The sequence below is a fragment of the Salmo salar genome, chromosome ssa08, assembly GCF_905237065.1.
Source record: "Salmo salar chromosome ssa08, Ssal_v3.1, whole genome shotgun sequence".
NCBI lineage: Eukaryota > Metazoa > Chordata > Actinopteri > Salmoniformes > Salmonidae > Salmo > Salmo salar.
In genome coordinates, this window is record NC_059449.1 from 11626407 (window position 1) to 11650301 (window position 23895).

General features: G+C 41.5%; 1 protein-coding gene across 1 annotated transcript in view; it reads left to right on the top strand.

Annotated features, from left to right (window-relative positions):
• Window positions 1-19509, top strand: part of LOC106610166 (glycine receptor subunit alpha-3) — a 104550-nt gene extending 85041 nt beyond the window's left edge. Inside the window, exons 7-9 of the mRNA XM_014209347.2 lie at window positions 12217-12431; window positions 14616-14762; window positions 19117-19509. Of these exons, the coding sequence (XP_014064822.1) occupies window positions 12217-12431; window positions 14616-14762; window positions 19117-19437 (683 nt within the window). The 3' untranslated portion in view covers window positions 19438-19509. The remainder of the gene's footprint in view (window positions 1-12216; window positions 12432-14615; window positions 14763-19116) is intronic.
• The last annotated feature ends 4386 nt before the right edge of the window (window positions 19510-23895 follow it).

Sequence of the window (23895 nt, forward strand, 5' to 3'; positions counted from 1 at the left end):
TTATCACAACCCAGCAGAGAGTGAGTGAGAGCAGAAGGAGTCGTTTGTGGGTGTTTTGTTGTAGGGCGGTGTCATGTGGTGTAGAGGTTATAGCAGTGACTCATGGGACTAGAGAAGTGCATTAAGGGCCATGTGGCATTTGGCCCTGAAAACCCAGCTGGCCATGGAATTCATTCAGAATTATTGCAGTATATTCCTCAAGAGACTACAGAGTCCTAGTGTGAGAACTGAGTAACGTTTTCTATACGGTACAGATATCAGTGAGGCAGGCCGTGTCCCAAAAGACCCTATTCCCTATGTGGTGCACAACTTCTGACCAGAGCTTGGGTCAAAAGTAGTGCACTATGTAATGGATAGGGTGCCATTTGGGACACAGTCATAGTTAACCTAGCTAAAGGACAATTACATTTTATGTAATAAAATAACATGGGAAATTTTCTCGCTCATCCGATTCAAAGGGTCAACCATCCCTGAAATGAGCCGAAATCCAGAGACAAAAAATGTGAGGTTTCTTTCTGTCCATCCGGTCCATGCACAATAAAGTCTGTTTTACAAAACTGGTTTAAATAAAATATTCCTCCATAATCCACCCCAAGGCCTGCACTGACAGCTTGTCACAATTAATGCCTGTGAGCGGCAAGGTGCTGTCAAGGTCCAGAACAGACACACACACAGATGGACATACACACACAGACGGGCACACACCAACCTGGTCTTAGAGCATTTCGTATTATTTTGTAAGAAAATCCAAGACACTCTAATTAGTATGATATGGTACATTCTGTATGGTATGTATTATTTTGTGGATGTCCATCACCCATTTCAAATCAAGTTGTATTGGTCATGTACACATGGTTATTGCGAGTGTAGCAAAATGCTTATGCTTGTAGTTCCGACAGTGCAGCACTATCAACAAGTAATCTAACAATTCCACAACAACTACCTAATACACACAAATCTAAGTAAAGGGATGGAATAAGAATATGTACAAAAAATATATGGATGAGCAATGACCGAGTGGTATGGGCAAGATGCAGTAGATGGTATAAAATACAGTATATACATATGGGATGAGTAATGCAAGATATGTAAACATCATTATTACTATATGTTAGAGTGGCCAATTATTTCAAGTCTGTATGTAGCCAGCAGCCTCTGTGTTAGTGATGGCTGTTTATCAGTCTGATGGTCTTGAGATAGAAGCTATTTTTCAGTCTCTCGGTTGGTAGCGGGGTGAACAGGCAGTGGCTCAGGTGGTTGTTGTGCTTGATGATCTTTTTGGCTTTCCTGTGACATCGGGTGCTGTAGGTGTCCTGGAGGGCAGGTAGTTTGCCCCCGGTGATGCCTTGTGCAGACCGCACCAACCTCTGGAGAGCCCTGCGGTTGTGGGCGGTGCAGTTGCCATACCAGGTGGTGATACAGCCCAACAGGATGCTCTCAATAGTGCATCTGTAAAGGTTTGTGAGGGTTTTAGGTGACAAGCCAAATTTCTTCAGCCTCCTGAGGTTCAAGAGGCGCTGTTGCGCCTTCTTCACCGCACTGTCTGTGTGGACCTTTTTAGTTTGTCCGTGATGTGTACGCCGAGGAATGTAAAACTTTCCACCTTCTCCACTGCTGTCCTGTCGATGTGGATAGGGGGGTGCTCCCTCTGCTGTTTCCTGAAGTCCACGATCATCTCCTTTGTTTTGTTGATGTTGAGTGAGAGGTTGTTTTCCTGACACCACACTCCGAGTGCCCTCACCTCCTCCATATACAGTAGGCTGTCTCGTCGTTGTTGGTGATCAAGCCTACTACTGTAGTGTCGTCTGCAAACTTGATGATCGAGTTAGAGACGTGTATGGCCACGCAGTCATGGGTGAACAGGGAGTACAGGAGGGAGCTGAGCACGCACCCTTGTGGGGCCCCAATGTTGAGGATCAGCGAAGCGGAGATGTTGTTTCCTACCTTCACCACCTTGGTGCGGCCTGTCAGGAACTCCAGGACCCAATCGCACAGGGCGGGGTTGAGACCCAGGGCCTCAAGCTTAATGATGAGCTTGGAGGGTAATATGGTGTTAAATGCTGAGCTGTAGTCAATGAACAGCATTCTTACATAAGTATTCCTCTTGTCCAGATGGGATAGGGCAGTGTGCAGTGTGATGGCGATTGCGTCGTCTGTGGACCTATTGCAAATTTCAGTGGGTCTAGGGCAAGGGGGGGCACTTCAATCCAGCCCACGAAATATTTAAAAAAAATGCGGCCCTCCGTTGAATTTCAAAATCCCGATGTGGCCCTCGATCCAAAAGGTTTGACCACCCCTGGTCTATCCTGATACCTAGTCACTTTACCCTGCCTCCATGTACATATCTACCTCTAATACCTTTTTATTATTATTATTATCTATCCTGATGGAATATATGGAACGGTATTAAACCTATGGAAACCACATATTTGACTCTGTTCCATTTATTCAATTCCAGCAATTACAATGAGTCCATCCTCCTATAGCTCCTCCCACCAGCCTCCTCTGGTGTGTATGTGTAGTTATACTATATCTGTGCTGTGTCTTTACACCTGTGTGTGTGTGTGTGTGTGTGTGTGTGTGTGTGTGTGTGTGTGTGTGTGTGTGTGTGTGTGTGTGTGTGTGTGTGTGTGTGTGTGCCTGCCTTTGTGTGTTTGCTGATTGTGGATTCTAACTCTGCGCTGCTCTCCCGGGGACGGTGCACAAACAGACAGAGACTCCGAGAGCGCTCCCTCTCTGTCTTTCAGGAGAGACTGCCACTGTTCAAATATGTTTTGAAGCCTCCGCGGCAGAGGGTAAAGAAACAGACAGCTGCAGCAGAGGCCTCACACACCTCCTATCCTCCTCTCCTCCTCTCCCTTTCAAATCTCTATGCTTTGAGACTCACTCTTTTCAAAGAGAGCAGAGTGACTTTGTTCAAAGAGCTTCAAGTACATTGCTGTGTGATTGTTAGCAGAGGTGTCATGCCCATAGGGGGCACAGGGGCATGTGCCCCCTCAGATTTGTCCTGTTTAAATAAAAACAAAATATACACATAATGTTTTGTAGAATTTTGTTGTTGTTGTTTCTATGTAATACTACTAGCCACCTAGCAATTTCTTTAAGTTGGTTTCAGCTAGCCCAGATGGATTCCCAATCTCCCAACCTCATGACTAGCTATCAAGAAGCCATTTCAGGCTATCAATCACATTAGAGTAGCTAGCTTGTCTAACTATCTTAGCTGGCATGCCTGCTGGCAAGGTTGTTAGACTTTAGAAAAGCAAGCAGTTACTAAATGTGCTGAATAAGACTTACATGCTTACAGTGGGGGAAAAAAGTATTTCATCCCCTGCTGATTTTGTATGTTTGCCCACTTACAAGGAAATGATCAGTCTATAATTTTAATGGTAGGTTTATATGAACAGTGAGAGATAGAATATCAATAAAACAATCCAGAAAAACGCATGTCAAAAATGTTATAAATTGATTTGCATTTCAATGAGGGAAATAAGTATTTGACCCCTCTGCAAAACATGACTTAGTACTTGGTGGCAAAACCCTTGTTGGCAATCACAGAGGTCAAATGTTTCTTGTAGTTGGCAACCAGGTTTGCACACATCTCAGGAGGGATTTTGTCCCACTCATCTTTGCAGATCTTCTCCAAGTCATTAAGGTTTCGAGGCTGACGTTTGGCTACTCGAACCTTCAGCTCTCTTCACAGATTTTCTATGGGATTAAGGTCTGGAGACTGGCTAGGCCACTCCAGGACCTTAATGTGCTTCTTCTTGAGCCACTCCTTTGTTGCCTTGGCCGTGTGTTTTGGGTCATTGTCATGCTGGAATACCCATCCACCACCCATTTTCAATGCCCTGGCTGAGGGAAGGAGGTTCTCACCCAAGATTTGACAGTACCTGGCCCCGTCAAATGATGCGGTGAAGTTGTCCTGTCCCCTTAGCAGAAAAACACCCCCAAAGCATAATGTTTCCACCTCCATGTTTGACGGTGGAGATGGTGTTCTTGGGGTCATAGGCAGCATTCCTCCTCCTCCAAACACAGCGAGTTGAGTTGATGCCAAAGAGCTCCATTTTGGTCTCATCTGACCACAACACTTTCACCAGTTGTCCTCTGAATCATTCAGATGTTCATTGGCAAACTTCAGACGGGCATGTATATGTATTCTTCAGCAGGGGGACCTTGCAGGCGCTGCAGGATTTCAGTCCTTCACGGCGTAGTGTGTTACCAATTGTTTTCTTGGTGACTATGGTCCCAGCTGCCTTGAGATCATTGACAAGATCCTCCCGTGTAGTTCTGTGCTGATTCCTCACCTTTCTCATGATCATTGCAACTCCACGATGTGAGATCTTGCATGGAGTCCCAGGCCGAGGGATATTGACAGTTATTTTGTGTTTCTTCCATTTGCGAATAATCACACCAAATGTTGTCACCTTCTCACCAAGCTGCTTGGCGATGGTCTTGTAGCCCATTCCAGCCTTGTGTAGGTCTACAATCTTGTCTCTGACATCCTTGGAGAGCTCTTTGGTCTTGGCCATGGTGGAGAGTTTGGAATCTGGTTGATTGATTGCTTCTGTGGACAGGTGTCACTTATACAGGTAACAAGCTGAGGTTCGGAGCACTCCCTTTAAGAGTGTGCTCCTAATCTCAGCTCGTTACCTGTATTAAAGACACCTGGGAGCCAGAAATCTTTCTGATTGAGAGGGGGTCAAATACTTATTTTCCTCATTAAAATACAAATCAATTTCGAAAAATATTTGGCATGCGTTTTTCTCGATATTTTTGTTGTTATTCTGTCTCTCACTGTTCAAATAAACCTAACATAAAAATTATAGACTGATCATTTCTTTGTCAGTGGGCAAACATACAAAATCAGCAGGGGATCAAATACTTTTTTCCCCCACTGTAGATATCTTTATCTACTTCTCCAGAGTCAGATTAACTCGTAGATAGCATTTTTATGTCTTTGAGTGCAGTGTTAACGCAATGACGAAGTCTATGGTAACTGCTAGGATGCTAGTAGTACCATAGACTTCCAGTCATTGCGCTAATGCTAGTTAGCATTGGCTCTTAAAACTACCTTTAACTTTCTTCCTACTGGATGCCGAGACATAAAAATGGCATCCATGAGTTCATCTAACTCTGACAAAGTAGATAAAGATATCTAATCATACCTCTTGAGCTGACTCATTGCCAAAATCCCAAAGTATCCCTTTAAGTATAATGAGTGTGGCTGTAAATTGCAGGAAAACTCTGTTTTCAGGATGTTATTTTTTTTTCAAAATTCACCAACTCACAGACTGGGGGGCCTTGTCCCCCTCCAGATCACCCACCAGCCATCCAATGTACTTTGTGCCCCCTCAGATGTTTGGGGTGCATGACGCCCTTCTCTGTTAGGTTACAGTAAACTAACACTACAGTAGGCAAGGCATTTCTTCAAAGTTGTGTGGGTTGTTGCATTGTATTGCTCACAAACCCCACTGACTTCATCCTTTCAATGCAACTATTATAGAGGGATTTATTCTCAAGGGAAATATTGAGGCTGGCGGAATCCTTTGCAATACATTATCTCAAATGTCAGAGGTTTACTTTACGGAAATAATGGCTTCATTCCAGTGCATTGACTCTATACATTCATTTCAGTGCATTGGGTTCATATGTTTATTTGAGTCCATTGGATATACATACATTTTAGTGAATTGAGAGTATTTGTGTGTTGGGTACATATGTTTACTAGAGTGCATTGGGTGCATGTGCTGATCACATATGTAGGAGTACAGGCCCAGGGGCGTGCTTTGGGCAAAGTGACCACTCACCTCGTATATATTATTATTTTTTTAACCTTTATTTAACTAGGCAAGTCAGTTTCGAACAAATTCTTATTTACAATGACGACCTACCAAAAGGCCCCCTGTGGGGACGGGGGCTGGGATTAAAAATACAAAATAAAATATAGGACAAAACACATCACGACAAGAGAGACACCACAACACGACATAAAGAGAGACGTAAGGTGTAACAACATAGTATGGTAGCAACACAACATCACAACAACATGGTAGCAACACAACATGATAGCAGCCCAGCATGGTAGCAGCACAAGACATGGTACAAACATTATTGGGCACAGACAACAGCACAAAGGGCAAGAAGGTAGAGACAACGATACATCACGGCAAGCAGCCACAACTATCAGTAAGAGTGTCGATGTATCCTGTCAAATGATTTGTCACATGTGCCGAATACATAAATTATATAGCAAAAGGAATAAAAGACACAAGAATGAAGCTATATACAGGGAGGACCAGTAGTATATCAATCTGCAGAGGTATGAGGTATTGGAGGCAAGGTAAATGACTAGGCATCAGGATAGATGATAATAATAATAATAATAATAAGGTATTAGAGGTAGATATGTACATGGAGGCAGGGTAAAGTGACTAGGCATCAGGATAGATAATAATAAGGTATTAGAGGAATATATGTACATGGAGGCAGGTTAAAGTGACTAGACATCAGGATAGATAATAATAATAATAATAAGGTATTAGAGGTAGATATGTACATGGAGGCAGGGTAAAGTGACTAGACATCAGGATAGATGATAATAATAATAATAAGGTATTAGAGGTAGATATGTATATGAAGGCAGGGTAAAGTGACTAGACATCAGGATAGATAATAATATGGTATTAGAGGTAGATATGTACATGAAGGCAGGGCAAAGTGACTAGATATCAGGATAGATAATAATAAGGTATTAGAGGTAGATATGTACATGGAGGCAGGGTAAAGTGACTAGGCATCAGGATAGATAATAATAAGGTATTAGAGGTAGATATGTACATGGAGGCAGGGTAAAGTGACTAGGCATCAGGATAGATAATAATAATAAGGTATTAGAGGTAGATATGTACATGAAGGCAGGGTAAAGTGACTAGGTATCAGGATAGATAATAAGGTATTTGAGGTAGATATGTATATGAAGGCAGGATAAAGTAACTAGGCATCAGGATAGATAATAATAAGGTATTAGAGGTAGATATGTACATGAAGACAGGGTAAAGTGACTAGGCATCAGGATAGATAATAATAAGGTATTAGAGGTAGATATGTACATGGAGGCAGGGTAAAGTGACTAGGTATCAGGATAGATAATAATAAGGTATTAGAGGTAGATATGTACATGGAGGCAGGGTAAAGTGACTAGGCATCAGGATAGATAATAATAATAAGGTATTAGAGGTAGATATGTATATGAAGGCAGGGTAAAGTGACTAGGCATCAGGATAGATAATAATAAGGTATTAGAGGTAGATATGTACATGAAGGCAGGGTAAAGTGACTAGGCATCAGGATAGATAATAATAATAATAATAATAATACGGTATTAGAGGTAGATATGTACATGAAGGCAGGGTAAAGTGACGAGGCATCAGGATAGATAATAATAAGGTATTTGAGGTAGATATGTACATGAAGGCAGGGTAAAGTGACTAGGCATCAGGATAGATAATAATAAGGTATTAGAGGTAGATATGTACATGAAGGCAGGGTAAAGTGACGAGGCATCAGGATAGATAATAATAAGGTATTTGAGGTAGATATGTACATGGAGGCAGGGTAAAGTGACTAGGCATCAGGATGGATAATAATAATAATAATAATAATAATAAGGTATTAGAGGTAGATATGTACATGAAGGCAGGGTAAAGTGACGAGGCATCAGGATAGATAATAATAAGGTATTTGAGGTAGATATGTACATGAAGGCAGGGTAAAGTGACTAGGCATCAGGATAGATAATAATAAGGTATTAGAGGTAGATATGTACATGAAGGCAGGGTAAAGTGACGAGGCATCAGGATAGATAATAATAAGGTATTTGAGGTAGATATGTACATGAAGGCAGGGTAAAGTGACTAGGCATCAGGATAGATAATAATAATAATAAGGTATTAGAGGTAGATATGTACATGGAGGCAGGGTAAAGTGACTAGGCATCAGGATAGATAATAATAAGGTATTTGAGGTAGATATGTACATGGAGGCAGGGTAAAGTGACTAGGTATCAGGATAGATAATAATAAGGTATTAGAGTTAGATATGTACATGGAGGCAGGGTAAAGTGACTAGGCATCAGGATTGATAATAATAATAATAATAATAAGGTATTAGAGGTAGATATGTACATGGAGGCAGGGCAAAGTGACTAGACATCAGGATAGATAATAATAAGGTATTTGAGGTAGATATGTACATGAAGGCAGGGTAAAATGACTAGGCATCAGGATAGATAATAATAAGGTATTAGAGGTAGATATGTATATGAAGGCAGGGTAAAGTGACTAGGCATCAGGATAGATAATAATAAGGTATTAGAGGTAGATATGTACATGAAGGCAGGGTAAAGTGACGAGGCATCAGGATAGATAATAATAAGGTATTTGAGGTAGATATGTACATGAAGGCAGGGTAAAGTGACTAGGCATCAGGATAGATAATAATAAGGTATTAGAGGTAGATATGTACATGAAGGCAGGGTAAAGTGACGAGGCATCAGGATAGATAATAATAAGGTATTTGAGGTAGATATGTACATGAAGGCAGGGTAAAGTGACTAGACATCAGGATAGATAATAATAAGATATTAGAGGTAGATATGTACATGAAGGCAGGGTAAAGTGACTAGGCATCAGGATAGATAATAATAATAATAATAATAATAAGGTATTAGAGGTAGATATGTACATGAAGGCAGGGTAAAATGACTAGGCATCAGGATAGATAATAATAAGGTATTAGAGTTAGATATGTACATGGAGGCAGGTTAAAGTGACTAGACATCAGGATAGATAATAATAATAATAATAATAAGGTATTAGAGGTAGATATGTACATGGAGGCAGGGTAAAGTGACTAGGTATTAGGATACATAATAATAATAATAATAATAATAAGGTATTTGAGGTAGATATGTACATGGAGGCAGGGTAAAGTGACTAGACATCAGGATAGATAATAATAAGGTATTAGAGGTAGATATGTACATGGAGGCAGGGTAAAGTGACTAGGTATCAGGATACATAATAATAATAATAATAATAATAATAATAATAAGGTATTAGAGGTAGATATGTACATGAAGGCAGGGTAAAGTGACTAGACATCAGGATAGATAATAATAAGGTATTAGAGGTAGATATGTACATGGAGGCAGGGTAAAGTGACTAGGCATCAGGATAGATAATAATAAGGTATTAGAGGTAGATATGTACATGGAGGCAGGGTAAAGTGACTAGACATCAGGATGGATAATAAGAATAATAAGAATAATAAGGTATTTGAGGTAGATATGTACATGGAGGCAGGGTAAAGTGACTAGACATCAGGATAGATAATAATAAGGTATTAGAGGTAGATATGTACATGGAGGCAGGGTAAAGTGACTAGACATCAGGATAGATAATAATAATAAGGTATTAGAGGTAGATATGTATATGAAGGCAGGTTAAAGTGACTAGGCATCAGGATAGATAATAATAATAATAAGGTATTAGAGGTAGATATGTACATGGAGGCAGGGTAAAGTGACTAGGCATCAGGATAGATAATAATAAGGTATTAGAGGTAGATATGTATATGGAGGCAGGGTAAAGTGACTAGGCATCAGGATAGATAATAATAAGGTATTTGAGTTAGATATGTACATGGAGACAGGGTAAAGTGACTAGGTGTCAGGATACATAATAATAATAATAATAATAATAATAAGGTATTAGAGGTAGATATGTACATGGAGGCAGTGTAAAGTGACTAGGCATCAGGATAGATAATAATACGGTATTAGAGGTAGATATGTACATGGAGGCAGGGTAAAGTTACTAGGCATCAGGATGGATAATAATAATAATAATAATAATACGGTATTAGAGGTAGATATGTACATGGAGGCAGGGTAAAGTGACTAGGCATCAGGATGGATAATAATAATAATAAGGTATTAGAGATAGATATGTACATGAAGACAGGGTAAAGTGACTAGACATCAGGATAGATAATAATATGGTATTAGAGGTAGATATGTACATGGAGGCAGGGTAAAGTTACTAGGCATCAGGATGGATAATAATAATAATAAGGTATTAGAGATAGATATGTACATGAAGGCAGGTTAAAGTGACTAGACATCAGGATAGATGATAAAACGAGTAAAAAAGAACAGTGTAGCAGCACCATATGATGTGTGTGTCAGTGTAGTGTGTGTGTGTGTGTGAGTGAATGTTTATTTTACAGTAGTGTGTATGTATAGTCTTGTGAGTGTGCATAGAGTCAGTGCAAGATAGTCCGGGTAACCATTTAATTAACTATTTATCATTCCTATGGCTATTTAGCAGTCTTATGGCTTGAGGGTGGAAGCCGTCTCAGAGCCTGTTGGTCCGAGAGCCGATGCTCCGGTATCATTTGTCAGAGGTAGCAGAGTTAACAGTCTATGGCTTGGGTGGCTGGAGTCTTTGGCAATATTTCAGTCCTTCCTCTGACGCCGCTTGATACAAAGGTCTTGGATGGCAGGGTGCTCGACCCCAGTGATGTATTGGGCTGTCCGCACCACTCATGTTAAGTCCTAAGTGACGTGGACGCCAAGGAACTTGAAGCTCTTGACCCGCTCCACAAAAACCCTGTTGATGTTGATGGGGGCGTGCTCTCCCCTCTTTCTGCTGTAGTCCACAATTAGCTCCTTGGTCTTACTGATGGTGCGGGAGAGGTTGTTGTCCCGGCACCACACTTCTAAGTCTCTGACCTCCTCCCTGTAGGCTGTCTCATTGCTGTCAGTGATCAGGCCTACCACCGTTGTGTCGTCAACAAACTTGATTATGGTATTGGGAGTCAGCATGGAGTGGTGTTGTTGCCTACCCTCACCACTTGGGGACGGACTGTCAGGAAGTGGAGTGGGTAAGGTATCTGGGATGATGGTGTTGATGTGTGTTATGACCAGCCTTTCAAGCATAATTACAGACTGGGACAAGGAGAGATTGAGACTGTCAATGAAGACACTTGCCAGCTGGTCTTCACATGCTTTGAGAACGCACCCTGGTATTCCATCTGGTCCGGCGGCCTTACGAGTGTTTACCTGTTTAAAACTTTTATTCACAACGGCCACCAAGAGCGAGGTCACACAGTCACCGGAACAACAGGGGCTTTCACGCAAAACTCAGTGTTGTATTCTTCGAAGCAAGCATAAAAGGGATTTAGCACGTTTGGGAGTTCTGCATCACTGGGCAAATCATAGTTGGGTTTCCCTTTCTAATCTGTTATGATCTGCAGGCCCTGCCACATACAACTAGCGTCAGATCCAGTGTAATAGGATTCCACCTTCCTCCTATAATGTCCTTTTTCATGTTTGATGTCTCGTCAGAGCTCGTAGCGGGCTTTCTTGTCTGGGCCGTGTCCGTGTCCTGTTCTTTGTAAGCGGTAGCTCTAGCCTTTAGCCCAGCGTGGATACTGCCTGTAATCCATTTTGTTGGGGGTTTGGATACCTTCTTATAGTCACTGTGGGGACATTGTCTATGCACTTATTGATTAAAACTGTGACTGATGTGGTAATCTCCTGAATGCTATTGGATCCCGGAACGTGTCCCAGTCTGTATGCTAGAAAATCAGTCTTGTAGCATGGTGTCTGTTTCATCGGGCCACTTCCTATTGAGTGTGGCACTGGTAACCTATGAACTGAGGGTTGGCTGTGTGTGTGTGTGTTTGTGTGTGCGATGGTGGAGAGATCTGACAAACGTCGACGCATCAAAGGCAGAGAGCATGACTGGCATTTTCATCTGAGGCCCATACACTGAGCTTTGATGATCAAGATAACCACAGCTGCATGGACCGACTACATGGAGATTGATTTAAACTCCTCCACAGCACGGGCTTTTGCATATTATATGGGTTGCTAGAATTTAGATTTTCTGAGAAGCCACGTGTACAGTTTGTGTGTGGGTTTGTTTACATGTACAGTATACGGTGTGTATGAGAGGAGGAATGCTGACGTTTGTAAGATATGGTCTACAGAGAAACCTAATAGTCCCCAAAGGAGTATGCCTCATCTCTCCTATACATTTTCACTGTACATTTCCAAGTATGTTATTCAGGCAGACTTTAATACGAAACAAAGAAAACATAGGCACTTGTCTCAGTCGCTCACCTCTCTTCTGTCTCTCCCTCCTCCCACAGGGAAGTTCACGTGCATCGAGGTGCGTTTCCACCTGGAGAGACAGATGGGTTACTACCTGATCCAGATGTACATCCCCTCTCTCCTCATCGTCATCCTCTCCTGGGTCTCCTTCTGGATCAACATGGACGCCGCGCCCGCTAGGGTGGCACTGGGCATCACCACCGTGCTCACCATGACCACCCAGAGCTCCGGTTCTAGAACGTCTCTACCTAAGGTGGGTCGGGTGCAGAGTGTGTGAGAGTGTGAGTGGGGATGCGGGTGTGTGGGTTTGCAGGAGAGTGTGTTGTGTGCATCACCACTGTGCACGCCCAAAAAGGTGTCCCTTCTTCAGGACTGACTGTCCGTTGTTGATTGATGGTCTTGGTACAGGGTGACCTTTTCTGTTTGCTTAACGGACCCTTGCAGTGGGAAGTGTTGCAGAGATCTTACAAGATTGAATGTGTTGCATTGTTTATACACTCTTTTTACACCTAAATGATCTCAAATAGACTGTATAAAGAGTTACCTAAAGAGAGATATGCATTAAGACATTATATATAAGCGATGTTCTGAGATATGTAAATGCCCCTGCTAGTATTCAGAGAATTTCTGTCTATATGGAGCATCTCAGTACGGTTTAATACATCTCATCCCAAAGGGCCCGTGTATATATGTTTGGGATTCACCCATGTAGAAGAACAAAATACTGGCACTTACTTGTTAAATGACAAGTTCAGTATCTTTAGACTTACTGTAAAACCGAGGATACAATTTTCTCCTGGGCCGTAGACTACTGTCAAGGTCAAATTTAAAATAAATCTAAATTTAAAAAATACCTAACTTGTCCTTTTACCCTTGAGTAGTGTTCTGTATGCGTTAAAAAATAATGCAGTATAGTATATGGAATGTTCTGTTACGTAACTTAATTAAGTATTCAGCAAGAAGACGTTTTTACACCGTCATGATATAAGTGATTGCATATCGATTTTCTTGAAAAATAAAATGTTAACATCATGACAGACTAAATATTAAAGGTCCAATGCAGCTGTTACCGCCAATATCAAATCATTTCTGGGTAACAATTAAAAGAATAGCTTCTTAGCAGAGCAATTTCTCAAGCAAGAATTTAGCTAGGACTGAGTGGGGAGGGGAAAACTGAAAACTAGCTGTTATTGGCAGAGAGGCTTGGAACTCTCTTTCTTATTGGTCTATTAACTAATTTACCGCCTGGTGATATCACCAGGGATGCCAAAACTCTATCCCACCAAAACAGGCTGAAATTCCAGGTGGTCTTTTCAAACAGCTCTTACACTAAAAGTGCATTATCATAAATGTCACAATTTCACAGCATTATTCCAACCTAATAGTGTGTAAATATATATAAAACACAGACAAATATAGTTTTTGTGCCTTTAAAACCTTACATATACAGTATAGGTGGTATCAAGATAAAAACAACTAAATACTCCATGACATATATTTGATATTTACACATATTATGTATTCTCATATACTCCTAACATACTCCAGATTATGTAACAGCATCAATCCAATCTCTGTGAAATGAAAACATAAAACAAGCTGCAAACTTGGCCAGACAGTTGAAATTCTATGAAATTCTGAAATTCTGCCAGACTATGTCAGACTATTCATTCTCTCAACTCCTTTGTCTCCGTCTGTTGGTCTGTCTCTTTTCTCTGACTGTGTGACTGTGACTTTGTCTCCGTCTGTTGGTCTGTCTCTTTTCTCTGACTGTGTGACTGGGACTTTGTCTCCGTCTGTCGGTCTGTCTCTGCTCTCTGACTGTGTGACTGGGACTTTGTCTCCGTCTGTTGGTCTGTCTCTTTTCTCTGACTGTGTGACTGGGACTTTGTCTCCGTCTGTCGGTCTGTCTCTGCTCTCTGACTGTGTGACTGGGACTTTGTCTCCGTCTGTCGGTCTGTCTCTGCTCTCTGACTGTGTGACTGTGACTTTGTCTCCGTCTGTTGGTCTGTCTCTTTTCTCTGACTGTGTGACTGGGACTTTGTCTCCGTCTGTCGGTCTGTCTCTGCTCTCTGACTGTGACTTTGTCTCCGTCTGTTGGTCTGTCTCTTTTCTCTGACTGTGTGACTGTGACTTTGTCTCCGTCTGTTGGTCTGTCTCTTTTCTCTGACTGTGTGACTGGGACTTTGTCTCCGTCTGTCGGTCTGTCTCTGCTCTCTGACTGTGTGACTGGGACTTTGTCTCCGTCTGTCGGTCTGTCTCTGCTCTCTGACTGTGACTTTGTCTCCGTCTGTCGGTCTGTCTCTGCTCTCTGACTGTGACTTTGTCTCCGTCTGTCGGTCTGTCTCTGCTCTCTGACTGTGACTTTGTCTCCGTCTGTCGGTCTGTCTCTGCTCTCTGACTGTGTGACTGTGACTTTGTCTCTCTGGTGTTGTAGGTGTCCTATGTGAAGGCCATCGACATCTGGATGGCGGTGTGTCTGCTCTTCGTGTTCTCCGCTCTGCTCGAGTACGCCGCCGTCAACTTCGTCTCCAGGCAACACAAGGAACTCTTAAGACTCCGCCCGCGGAGAACGAAGAAGAAGGTAACGTTTACAGACCAATCTAGAACACGTTCGTCGAATCAGAGCGTGAACAAACAACTCCGTGCAACAATGACTGCATATTGCCGTTATGGTGGGGTTCCTTAAGGAGCTCTGAGGCTGAAGTAAGTTGTCACATAGCACTAATGAATAAGTCATATCTCAATGCTTTAGCACCTAGCAAATAAAAACAAGCAATTCTATCCTTCACAGATATATCCTTCTCAGACATACAGTACACTGAGTATACCAAACATTAGGAACACCTTCCCCTTTTGCTCTCAGAACAGCCTCAATTCGTCGTGACTCTACAAGGTGCCAAAAGCGTTCCGTAGGGATGCTGGCCCATGTTGACTTCAATGCTTCCCACGGTTGGGTCAAGTTGGCTGGATGTCCTTTAGGTGGTGGACCATTCTTGAGACGCACGGGAAACTGTTAAGCATGAAAAACCCAGCAGGGTTGCATTTCTTGACACAAACCATTGCACCTGGCACCTACTACCATACCCTATTCAAAGTCACTTAAATATTTTGCCTTGCCCATCTTTTGCCTTGGCACACATACACAATCCATGTCTCAGTAGTCTCAAGGCTTAAAAATCCTTCTTTAACCTGTCTCCTCCCCTTCATCGACACTGATTGAAGTGGATTTAACAAGTGACATCAATAAGGGATCATAGCTTTCACCTGGATTCACCTGGTCAGTCTCTGTCATGGAAAGAGCAGGTGTTCTTAATGTTCTGTCCACTTAGTGTATACCTTGAGGGTTTATACCACAGATTGTATCATATTGGATTGCTAATGTAAAGAGCTTGTAGCACTGTAGCAAACCACAAGTAGTTGTGTCAAAGTCCATGAAAGAAGCGGTGTAACATGAAATGTTGTCTGAAGACTGTCTGAGGATGTTGAGAAATGTCAAAAGATGAGGTTGACAGAGGAGCTCTGGGAATTAGTCGGCCAAAAATGTGACTTGACGGATGTAGGGGCGGCTTAGTGGCTTTGACTCTGTGGTTAATTGGATTTCTGGCCTTTTGGACATTTTAAAAGATTAAGACGGAAAAGTCCAATTATACGCTGTCTGTCACTAAATCGGGCCCCAGCCTGGACTCTGGGCCCAGGTCAGATAAATCATGTCTCTATGGTCAAAAGGCTTGCTTATTTAGGCTATTGAAGCTATTTATCCAGGCAATTCAGTTGCGAACAAATTCTTACTCATGAAAGTAGACTATAGAAAGTTAGCATAATCTCTGTATTCGGACTAGGCAAAACAACATGGCCTTGTTTGACACAAAGAAAAAGTTGAGGCACAAAAGCAAAACAACTTCCCCAACAGGTCAATGTTCTACCATCCACCTTTGAGTCAACACTGCTCCCCTGTGTCCATATACTGTTACTACACCAACCTGTCGTGCACCAAGGATAAAACTTCCAATGTTTACTTCGACATGTTTACTACAAAGCTTCCTGAACGGGTCAGTGTCTCAACATTTGGCTGATGTCTGTGTTTTTTCCTATCCCTCATCCATTAATACAAAATGGAGACATACAAAAAAAGACTGCCTCTCTCTGTACCAGGGGAAGAGTCCATTTGCTTTATACTTTGTGGAGTTTACCAAGGGAATACTCAGGCCAATAAAATCAAAGAGATGGAAGGAAATTGAGATAGAACACGATGAGATAAAGATAAATGAACACTGCTTGTAACCAAGAGAAGGAAAAAGTCACTCTGAAGTGTAGTACGTGGATAGGGGTCATTGTCAATTCAAACATGCAGGGCTCAGCCTTTCTCTAACTAACTTGAGGTAACCAACTTGTCTAGAAGTCAAATACCAACACACACACAAAACAATTATGTTATGTTCAATTTCACCTCACCCAGTTTCTTAAAGCATGGCACAACTTTCGTTTTGATTCACCTTCTTGTTTGATGTTCTTGTCTATTTTCATGTGTTTCTGGCATATCCACAGGGTTTCAAGCATATCCACAGGGTTTCAAGCATATCCACAGCGTTTCAAGCATATCCACAGCGTTTCAGGCATGTCCACAGCGTTTCAAGCATATCCACAGCGTTTCAGGCATGTCCACAGCATTTCAGGCATATCCACGGCGTTTCAGGCATATCCACGGCGTTTCAGGCATATCCACGGCGTTTCAGGCATATCCACGGCGTTTCAGACATATCCACGGCGTTTCAGGCATATCCACAGCGTTTCAGGCATATCCACGGCGTTTCAGGCATATCCACGGCGTTTCAGGCATATCCACAGCGTTTCAGGCATATCCACAGCATTTCAGACATATCCACGGCGTTTCAGGCATGTCCACGGCGTTTCAAGCATATCCACGGCGTTTCAGGCATGTCCACGGCGTTTCAAGCATATCCACGGCGTTTCAGGCATGTCCACGGCGTTTCAGGCATGTCCACGGCGTTTCAGGCATGTCCACGGCGTTTCAGGCATATCCACAGTGTTTCAGGCATATCCACAGTGAATTCCTCTATATTGCGTGATTCTCATCATCATTTTAGTACTTTGTTTGTTTGTTTATCTTTTCCGTTTGCATGCTTCTCCTGTGATGAAAGAATGGTGATGAGGATCACTCCATTGATCCCAATGAGCTGGCTGAGTCATTGAGACGTATTAATGGTTTGAGAAACAACGATACGCCCATATATGGATCTATGGTCCACATCTACTATTCCTCTGACAGGGTAAAGAACATTAGAACCCAGCTATTAGAACCCCACACTCCATCTGGTCATAAGTTTGTATGTTTGTGTTTCTTGTAGTTGTGTACTGTTCCTCTGCTGTTTGTCGTTGTCGGTGGTCTCTCCATATCCATATTGATTTTCACACCTCAGTATGAGGACTATACAAAGACAGCATAGAAGCATACATTTTTTACAGTATTTCAAATCAAATCAAATCAAATGTATTTGTCACATACGCACGGTATTTCATCGAAGAGAATGTGTTGTAAAAATGTGTGGCAATTAAATCTTCCCTGGAGTCAGATGACCTTGTGGATCCCATTTTTATATCTCAGCATCCAGTATGAAGGAAGTTGGAGGTGGTTTTGCGAGCCAATGCTAACTACTGACTGGATGTCTATGGTAAACGCTAGCATGCTAAATGTTGCCATAGAAGTCTAGTCATTGTGCTAACGCCAGTTACAGTAGCAACTTCCTTCAAACTGCACGCAGAGGCATACAAATGGTATCCAGTTCATCTGACTCTTGGGAAGTAGATAAAGGGCTTCATTGCCGAATTCCCAAAGTATCCCTTTAAGGATAATGTGACTCACAATGTTGGTGTAGTGACTCATTGACTCTGGGACTTTCTTCATTACACTAATGGCATTCCATTATTCTTCATAATTTGTTTAATGTCATAATGGCCTGTTGTCAACTTGTCACACACACACTCCCTGTTTTCACTCCCAGTTCCTTGTTCTTCAGTTGGTGTTGCTGTTTGTTTTTATTTCCCTATCCAAATGCATTTCTGCCTGGAAACAAGGAAAATACCAAAACATTTCCTGCTTTCTTATTCTTCCCTCATGTCAACATTTGTTGTTCATTGTGAATTCGCTCATGGAAACATTATTGCTCAACTCAAATTGATTCTGTTTTCATTCCATTGAAATAATTTCCATATTGGGCATGTCAAACAAAACTATCACATGCAGGGCTTTGTTTGTGCGTTGGCCAAAGGTAATACCCCTTCGTTCATATGATGTCAATTGCTTTTTAAAGAGAATTTCCAGTTCTGAGCCCTTTTTCGACCCTAGTTTTGACATTTGAAGGAAAAGGCCAGGGGGACGCTTGAGTGGTGACAACTTTAAAGGGTACAGGAATGAGTAGATTTGAAAGAGAGAGAGAGAGGAGTGTGTCCTAGGATAATACCAGAGGCATTATGGGTTATAAAAACAATAATAGACTAGAGGTTTTAAGCAAGGTCTCATGACGCACAAATCACTCCATGCTCATGTTGCACTTTGATAGATTTATTGAGATAGGGAGAATAGGCATTGACTCAACATGAAGTCAAAGGCGGAAGTTTAGTTGAAGTCAAGTTTATTTGGAGTGTTAGCAGGAGGGAGACTGAAGTGTACTTGGCTGGGAGACCTAGTCAGCCTGTCATATTGCTGCTACTGCTGTTGCTATGGCAAGCGATCCACCATGGTGAAGAGACAAGGAGGGAGAGCAAGATCAGTGGAGGGAGAGGGATGACATTTCAGTGTCCCTCTCAGGAGCACCTCAAGGCCGTCCATCGGGGGAGTGTCCGCTCCCGTTCGGGGAGTTCATTCATCCTTGACCTCTGACCCCTATCTAACTAACTCCTGCCTTTCCTGTTCGTAGGACGACGACGTGAGGGAGAGCCGCCTCAGCTTCACCGCCACGACCGGCGGTGGCGGCACAGCGGTCAAGGACGGCACCATCCCGAAGGCCACCAACAACACCGCCACCACCCTGGGCGCCGCGGGGCCACAGCCCACCCAGCAGCCCAAAAAGGACCCGGCCGCCAAGAGCCACGAAGAGATGAGAAAGCTGTTCATCGACCGCGCCAAGAAGATCGACACGGTATCGCGGGCGGGTTTCCCCCTGGCCTTCCTGTTTTTTAACATTTTCTACTGGGTCCTGTACAAGATTCTGCGGGCTGAGGATGTGCACAAGGACTAGTACAGAACACTACAGTACAGTAGGGTACATTACAGTACAGTACAGTAGGGTACATTACAGTACAGTACAGTAGGGTACATTACAGTACAGTACAGTAAGGTACATTACGGTACAGTACAGTAGGGTACATTACGGTACAGTACAGTAAGGTACATTACGGTACAGTACAGTACAGTACAGTAGGGTACATTACAGTACAGTACAGTAGGGTACATTACAGTACAGTACAGTAGGGTACATTACGGTACAGTACAGTACAGTACAGTACAGTAGGGTACATTACAGTACAGTACAGTAGGGTACATTACAGTACAGTACAGTAAGGTACATTACGGTACAGTACAGTACAGTACAGTAGGGTACATTACAGTACAGTACAGTAGGGTACATTACAGTACAGTACAGTAGGGTACATTACGGTACAGTACAGTACAGTACAGTACAGTAGGGTACATTACAGTACATTACAGTAGGGTACATTACGGTACAGTACAGTACAGTACAGTACAGTAGGGTACATTACAGTACATTACAGTAGGGTACATTACGGTACAGTACAGTACAGTAGGGTACATTACGGTACAGTACAGTACAGTACAGTACAGTAGGGTACATTACAGTACATTACAGTAGGGTACATTACGGTACAGTACAGTACAGTACAGTACAGTACAGTAGGGTACATTACAGTACATTACAGTAGGGTACATTACGGTACAGTACAGTACAGTAGGGTACATTACGGTACAGTACAGTACAGTACAGTAGGGTACATTACAGTACATTACAGTAGGGTACATTACGGTACAGTACAGTACAGTACAGTACAGTAGGGTACATTACAGTACATTACAGTAGGGTACATTACAGTACAGTACAATGACACAAGGGAAAGAAGACCCCGGTCCCTCCTTACAATGTGGGAACTGTTTGACATTAACATTTGGCAGTTCACCAACTACCTGGGGTTCCAAAACAAAGCCCTGCCAAGGTTTTAAAAAAGAGGATTAAGGAGATGACTTATACTCGGGAGATGAACAGAGTATTTAAAGAGCAGAGTTATGTCCGTATCGCCCACCAACAACAAGAGAGGACAGACACCGTGCTCACTATGCAACTGGAGACCAGTTTGGAGTATCGGACGAGTCCCACTTCACCACCCCACACAATGTGCAGTCAAAACAGGAGCAATGCTTTTATTCACCTCTGCAAACCCTCTGTCACGAACACACACACACACACACACACACACACACACACACACACACACACAGGACCTCCCAAACACTGTACCCACACTGTGTCTTACAGCTTTACTGCCAATGTTCTATGTACAGTACAAGTTTCCATACAACACTGGTAAACAAGGAAAAACTTCCAGTACACTCAAGTCCTTTGTAGATTTTCCACCAGATTATAGTGTATCTTTATTATAACCATCAGATGTTTGTTATAATTCTCAGATATAAAAAGCTGCCACTTTGGCACATTTCCAAGCTCACTATTGTGGGTTAAATGTCCCGTCCCTAGTGTTACTCATCACGTACAGAAACGTAATTAACCTCTTTGTGACTTCGTTGAGTGATTCAACTCCCCAGGTCCACACTCAAACTCAACTATGGTGTTAACATGTTTTTCTCTCACCTTCATTTCCTTATTTCCACAGAATGATGATTCACTATTCACTGTTCCGTTCACTCGGTCAAACAAACCACTGCCGAAACACTCAAGTCAAACAGGGGGCCAAATATGTGAAAGCATCAACCTTAAATTACCTAGAATCTCAACACAAGCTAACAAAGGATCGACCAAAGAGGTAACCTACTGAGAAAAACCGAATGAACAACATGAAAATAGAATATAAAACGAGAGATTTGATACCGATGTAGTCGCCATGAGTCCCCACTGTGATTTTGGAAGGCTGAGGATATCATTAAAGTAAATGCAGTGTTTTCAGATTTCTATTAAATATGACCTATAATTTCTTACAATAGGAGTGAAATTGTTTTCTTTGCTAAATGTTTTATTTAAGTATGTTAAAAAAGCCGGTTTTCTGTGTTTGAAGGGTGTGGACGTACCCCATCAACAGAATGGTGTGGGCGTATAAAATCATTAACTTAAGTAGACTGCTGATTGGCCAGCTCATCCTCCTCAGGGAGATGACATGTTCTATGAGGAAATTGCACGCATTTTTTAAACGGTCTGTTTGCGATACAAGTTTGAGGTGGGGTTTTTGAAGTGTTTTTTTCTCCAATTTATGCTTTGGTCACAAATACGAGTATAGGACGAGTCAGCAACATTATTTGGAAATTAGTTAACAGAATATGAACTTTTAAAAGGGAGATTTTCACTGGGCAGTTACTTTAACAGTATTTAGCCATAATACTATACACAGCCTGAATCAGGCCTTTCACTTCCTGGTTTACAACTTGCCTTTCAATGTGTTCTTTATTTGATCATTTTTTTCTATCAAATGCTCACAAATTGCCATTGCTCTGGTGTCACTGAGCATATCACTCAGAAACTGTGTTGGTAGCAGTACACAACCCTGGGGAGCACCATCTCAATTAAGTTATAACTGATCTAAGTTCAGTATCCAGAGTACAAATATTTGAATAGTTACATGTATGGGATATAAGAATTTTAAATGAAAGGAATTCACACTCTCCATAAGTTGTGGGGTAAAAGTGCATGTATAGAGATGAAGAAAGAATTTAGAATAGATTGTAATCGTTATGATGAAGTAACATTTTATTTAACTATATTTAAAAATAATTATAGAAATGAGGGGTTGTTTACTTTGTACGGTATGTTGATATACTGAAATTATTATCAACAACAGAGCTGTATGAACAGACAAATCAGCGGAATATTGGACAAATGGGTAATGATTCAGTCGTTTCATATTCTTGTGTTTGATCAAACCTGATGACACACAGAGACAGTATAAAACTGCAGTGTAAAAGCCTGACCTAATTTTAAGCTGACTCACAATGGAGAAGACAATAAAATAAATATATTCATGGATACATCTTTGAAACGTGCAATATATCAATCTCCTGCCCTTTTTCTAGATGGTTGACGGGTTCTTGTACTCCAAGACTGTTGTGATGTTTTTTGAAAGATATACAAAAAATATTTGGTAAGGCATTTCCAGAATTTTACACAATTTAAAAACAACTTCTGATTAAATCTATGAAGAGATACTGTGCCATATAGTTTTGGTAAAAACATATCTATACTCCCACATTCCTTAATAAAGTGACAAAGCTTTCATATAGTTCAACAGATTTGAATACCACTTCTACATATTAGTATTTGACACAGTTATACACAATGTGAAGGCGGAATTAATATACGTTACATGTACATTTCTATTGCAAGTGTATTTAAATACTTTATTTTGTACAAAAAAATAACAGTATTATTAAATGTTATATGCATGAACTGAATTCAATGTCAATATATTTATTTTTGAACTTGTGTTTGACCTGTGTTTTATTTGCTGCTGTGATGATGAGAAGAACATGTGCTTTTTTTCCATTATAATGTACATCTGTAAATACTTTTCATAAATCTAATAAAGGTCCTTTGGAGAGAAAAAAAAAAAGATTGAGAATAAAAACGGTTACATTTCTAAATGAAGATTTTGTCATTGTGTCTTTGTTACTGTATCAATTCAGAGGATCATACAGAGTGGGTTCTAAACCTGTGACCCTGCAGTGCCGCAAAGTTCAAATAACATTTTATTGGTCACATACACATATTTAGCAGATGTTATTGCGGGTGTAACAAAATGATTGTGTTCCTAGCTCCAACAGTGCAGTAGTATCTAACAATTCACAACAATACACACAAATCTAAAAAGTAAAATAATTAAATTAATAAATATATACATCTTAGGACAAGCAATTTTGGGGGGGCATTGACCAAAATACAGTATACTGTATACATATGTAATGAGTAAAGCAGTATGTTAACATTATTAAAGTTAGTGTTCCATTATTAAAGTGACAAGTGATTCCATGACATGTACATAGGGCAGCAACTCGAAGGTGCAGGGCTGAGTAACCTGGGTGGTACTGTAGCCAGCTAGTGATGGCTGTTTAACAGTCTGATGACCTTTAGATCGTTTTTCAGTCTCTCGGTCCCAGCTTTGATGCACCTGTACTGACATCGCCTTCTGGATGGTAGCGGGGTGAACAGGCAGTGGCTCGGGTGGTTGTTGTCCTTGATGAAGTTTCAGGCCTCTTGCCAGAGGCAAATGGTCACATAAAGGGATATCATATACTGTAGGTCTATATCTCAACGTCATAAAATGCATTTCCAATCTAACTTAAAGCGATTGCCTTTCAAAACAGACTGTAGGCCTACCAATAGCGAGTTTTATGACTTCACTGCATGGTTGCACAATATGAAGAGCATAGCAGTAGATATTCCCTTATGCTCTTTGTTGCC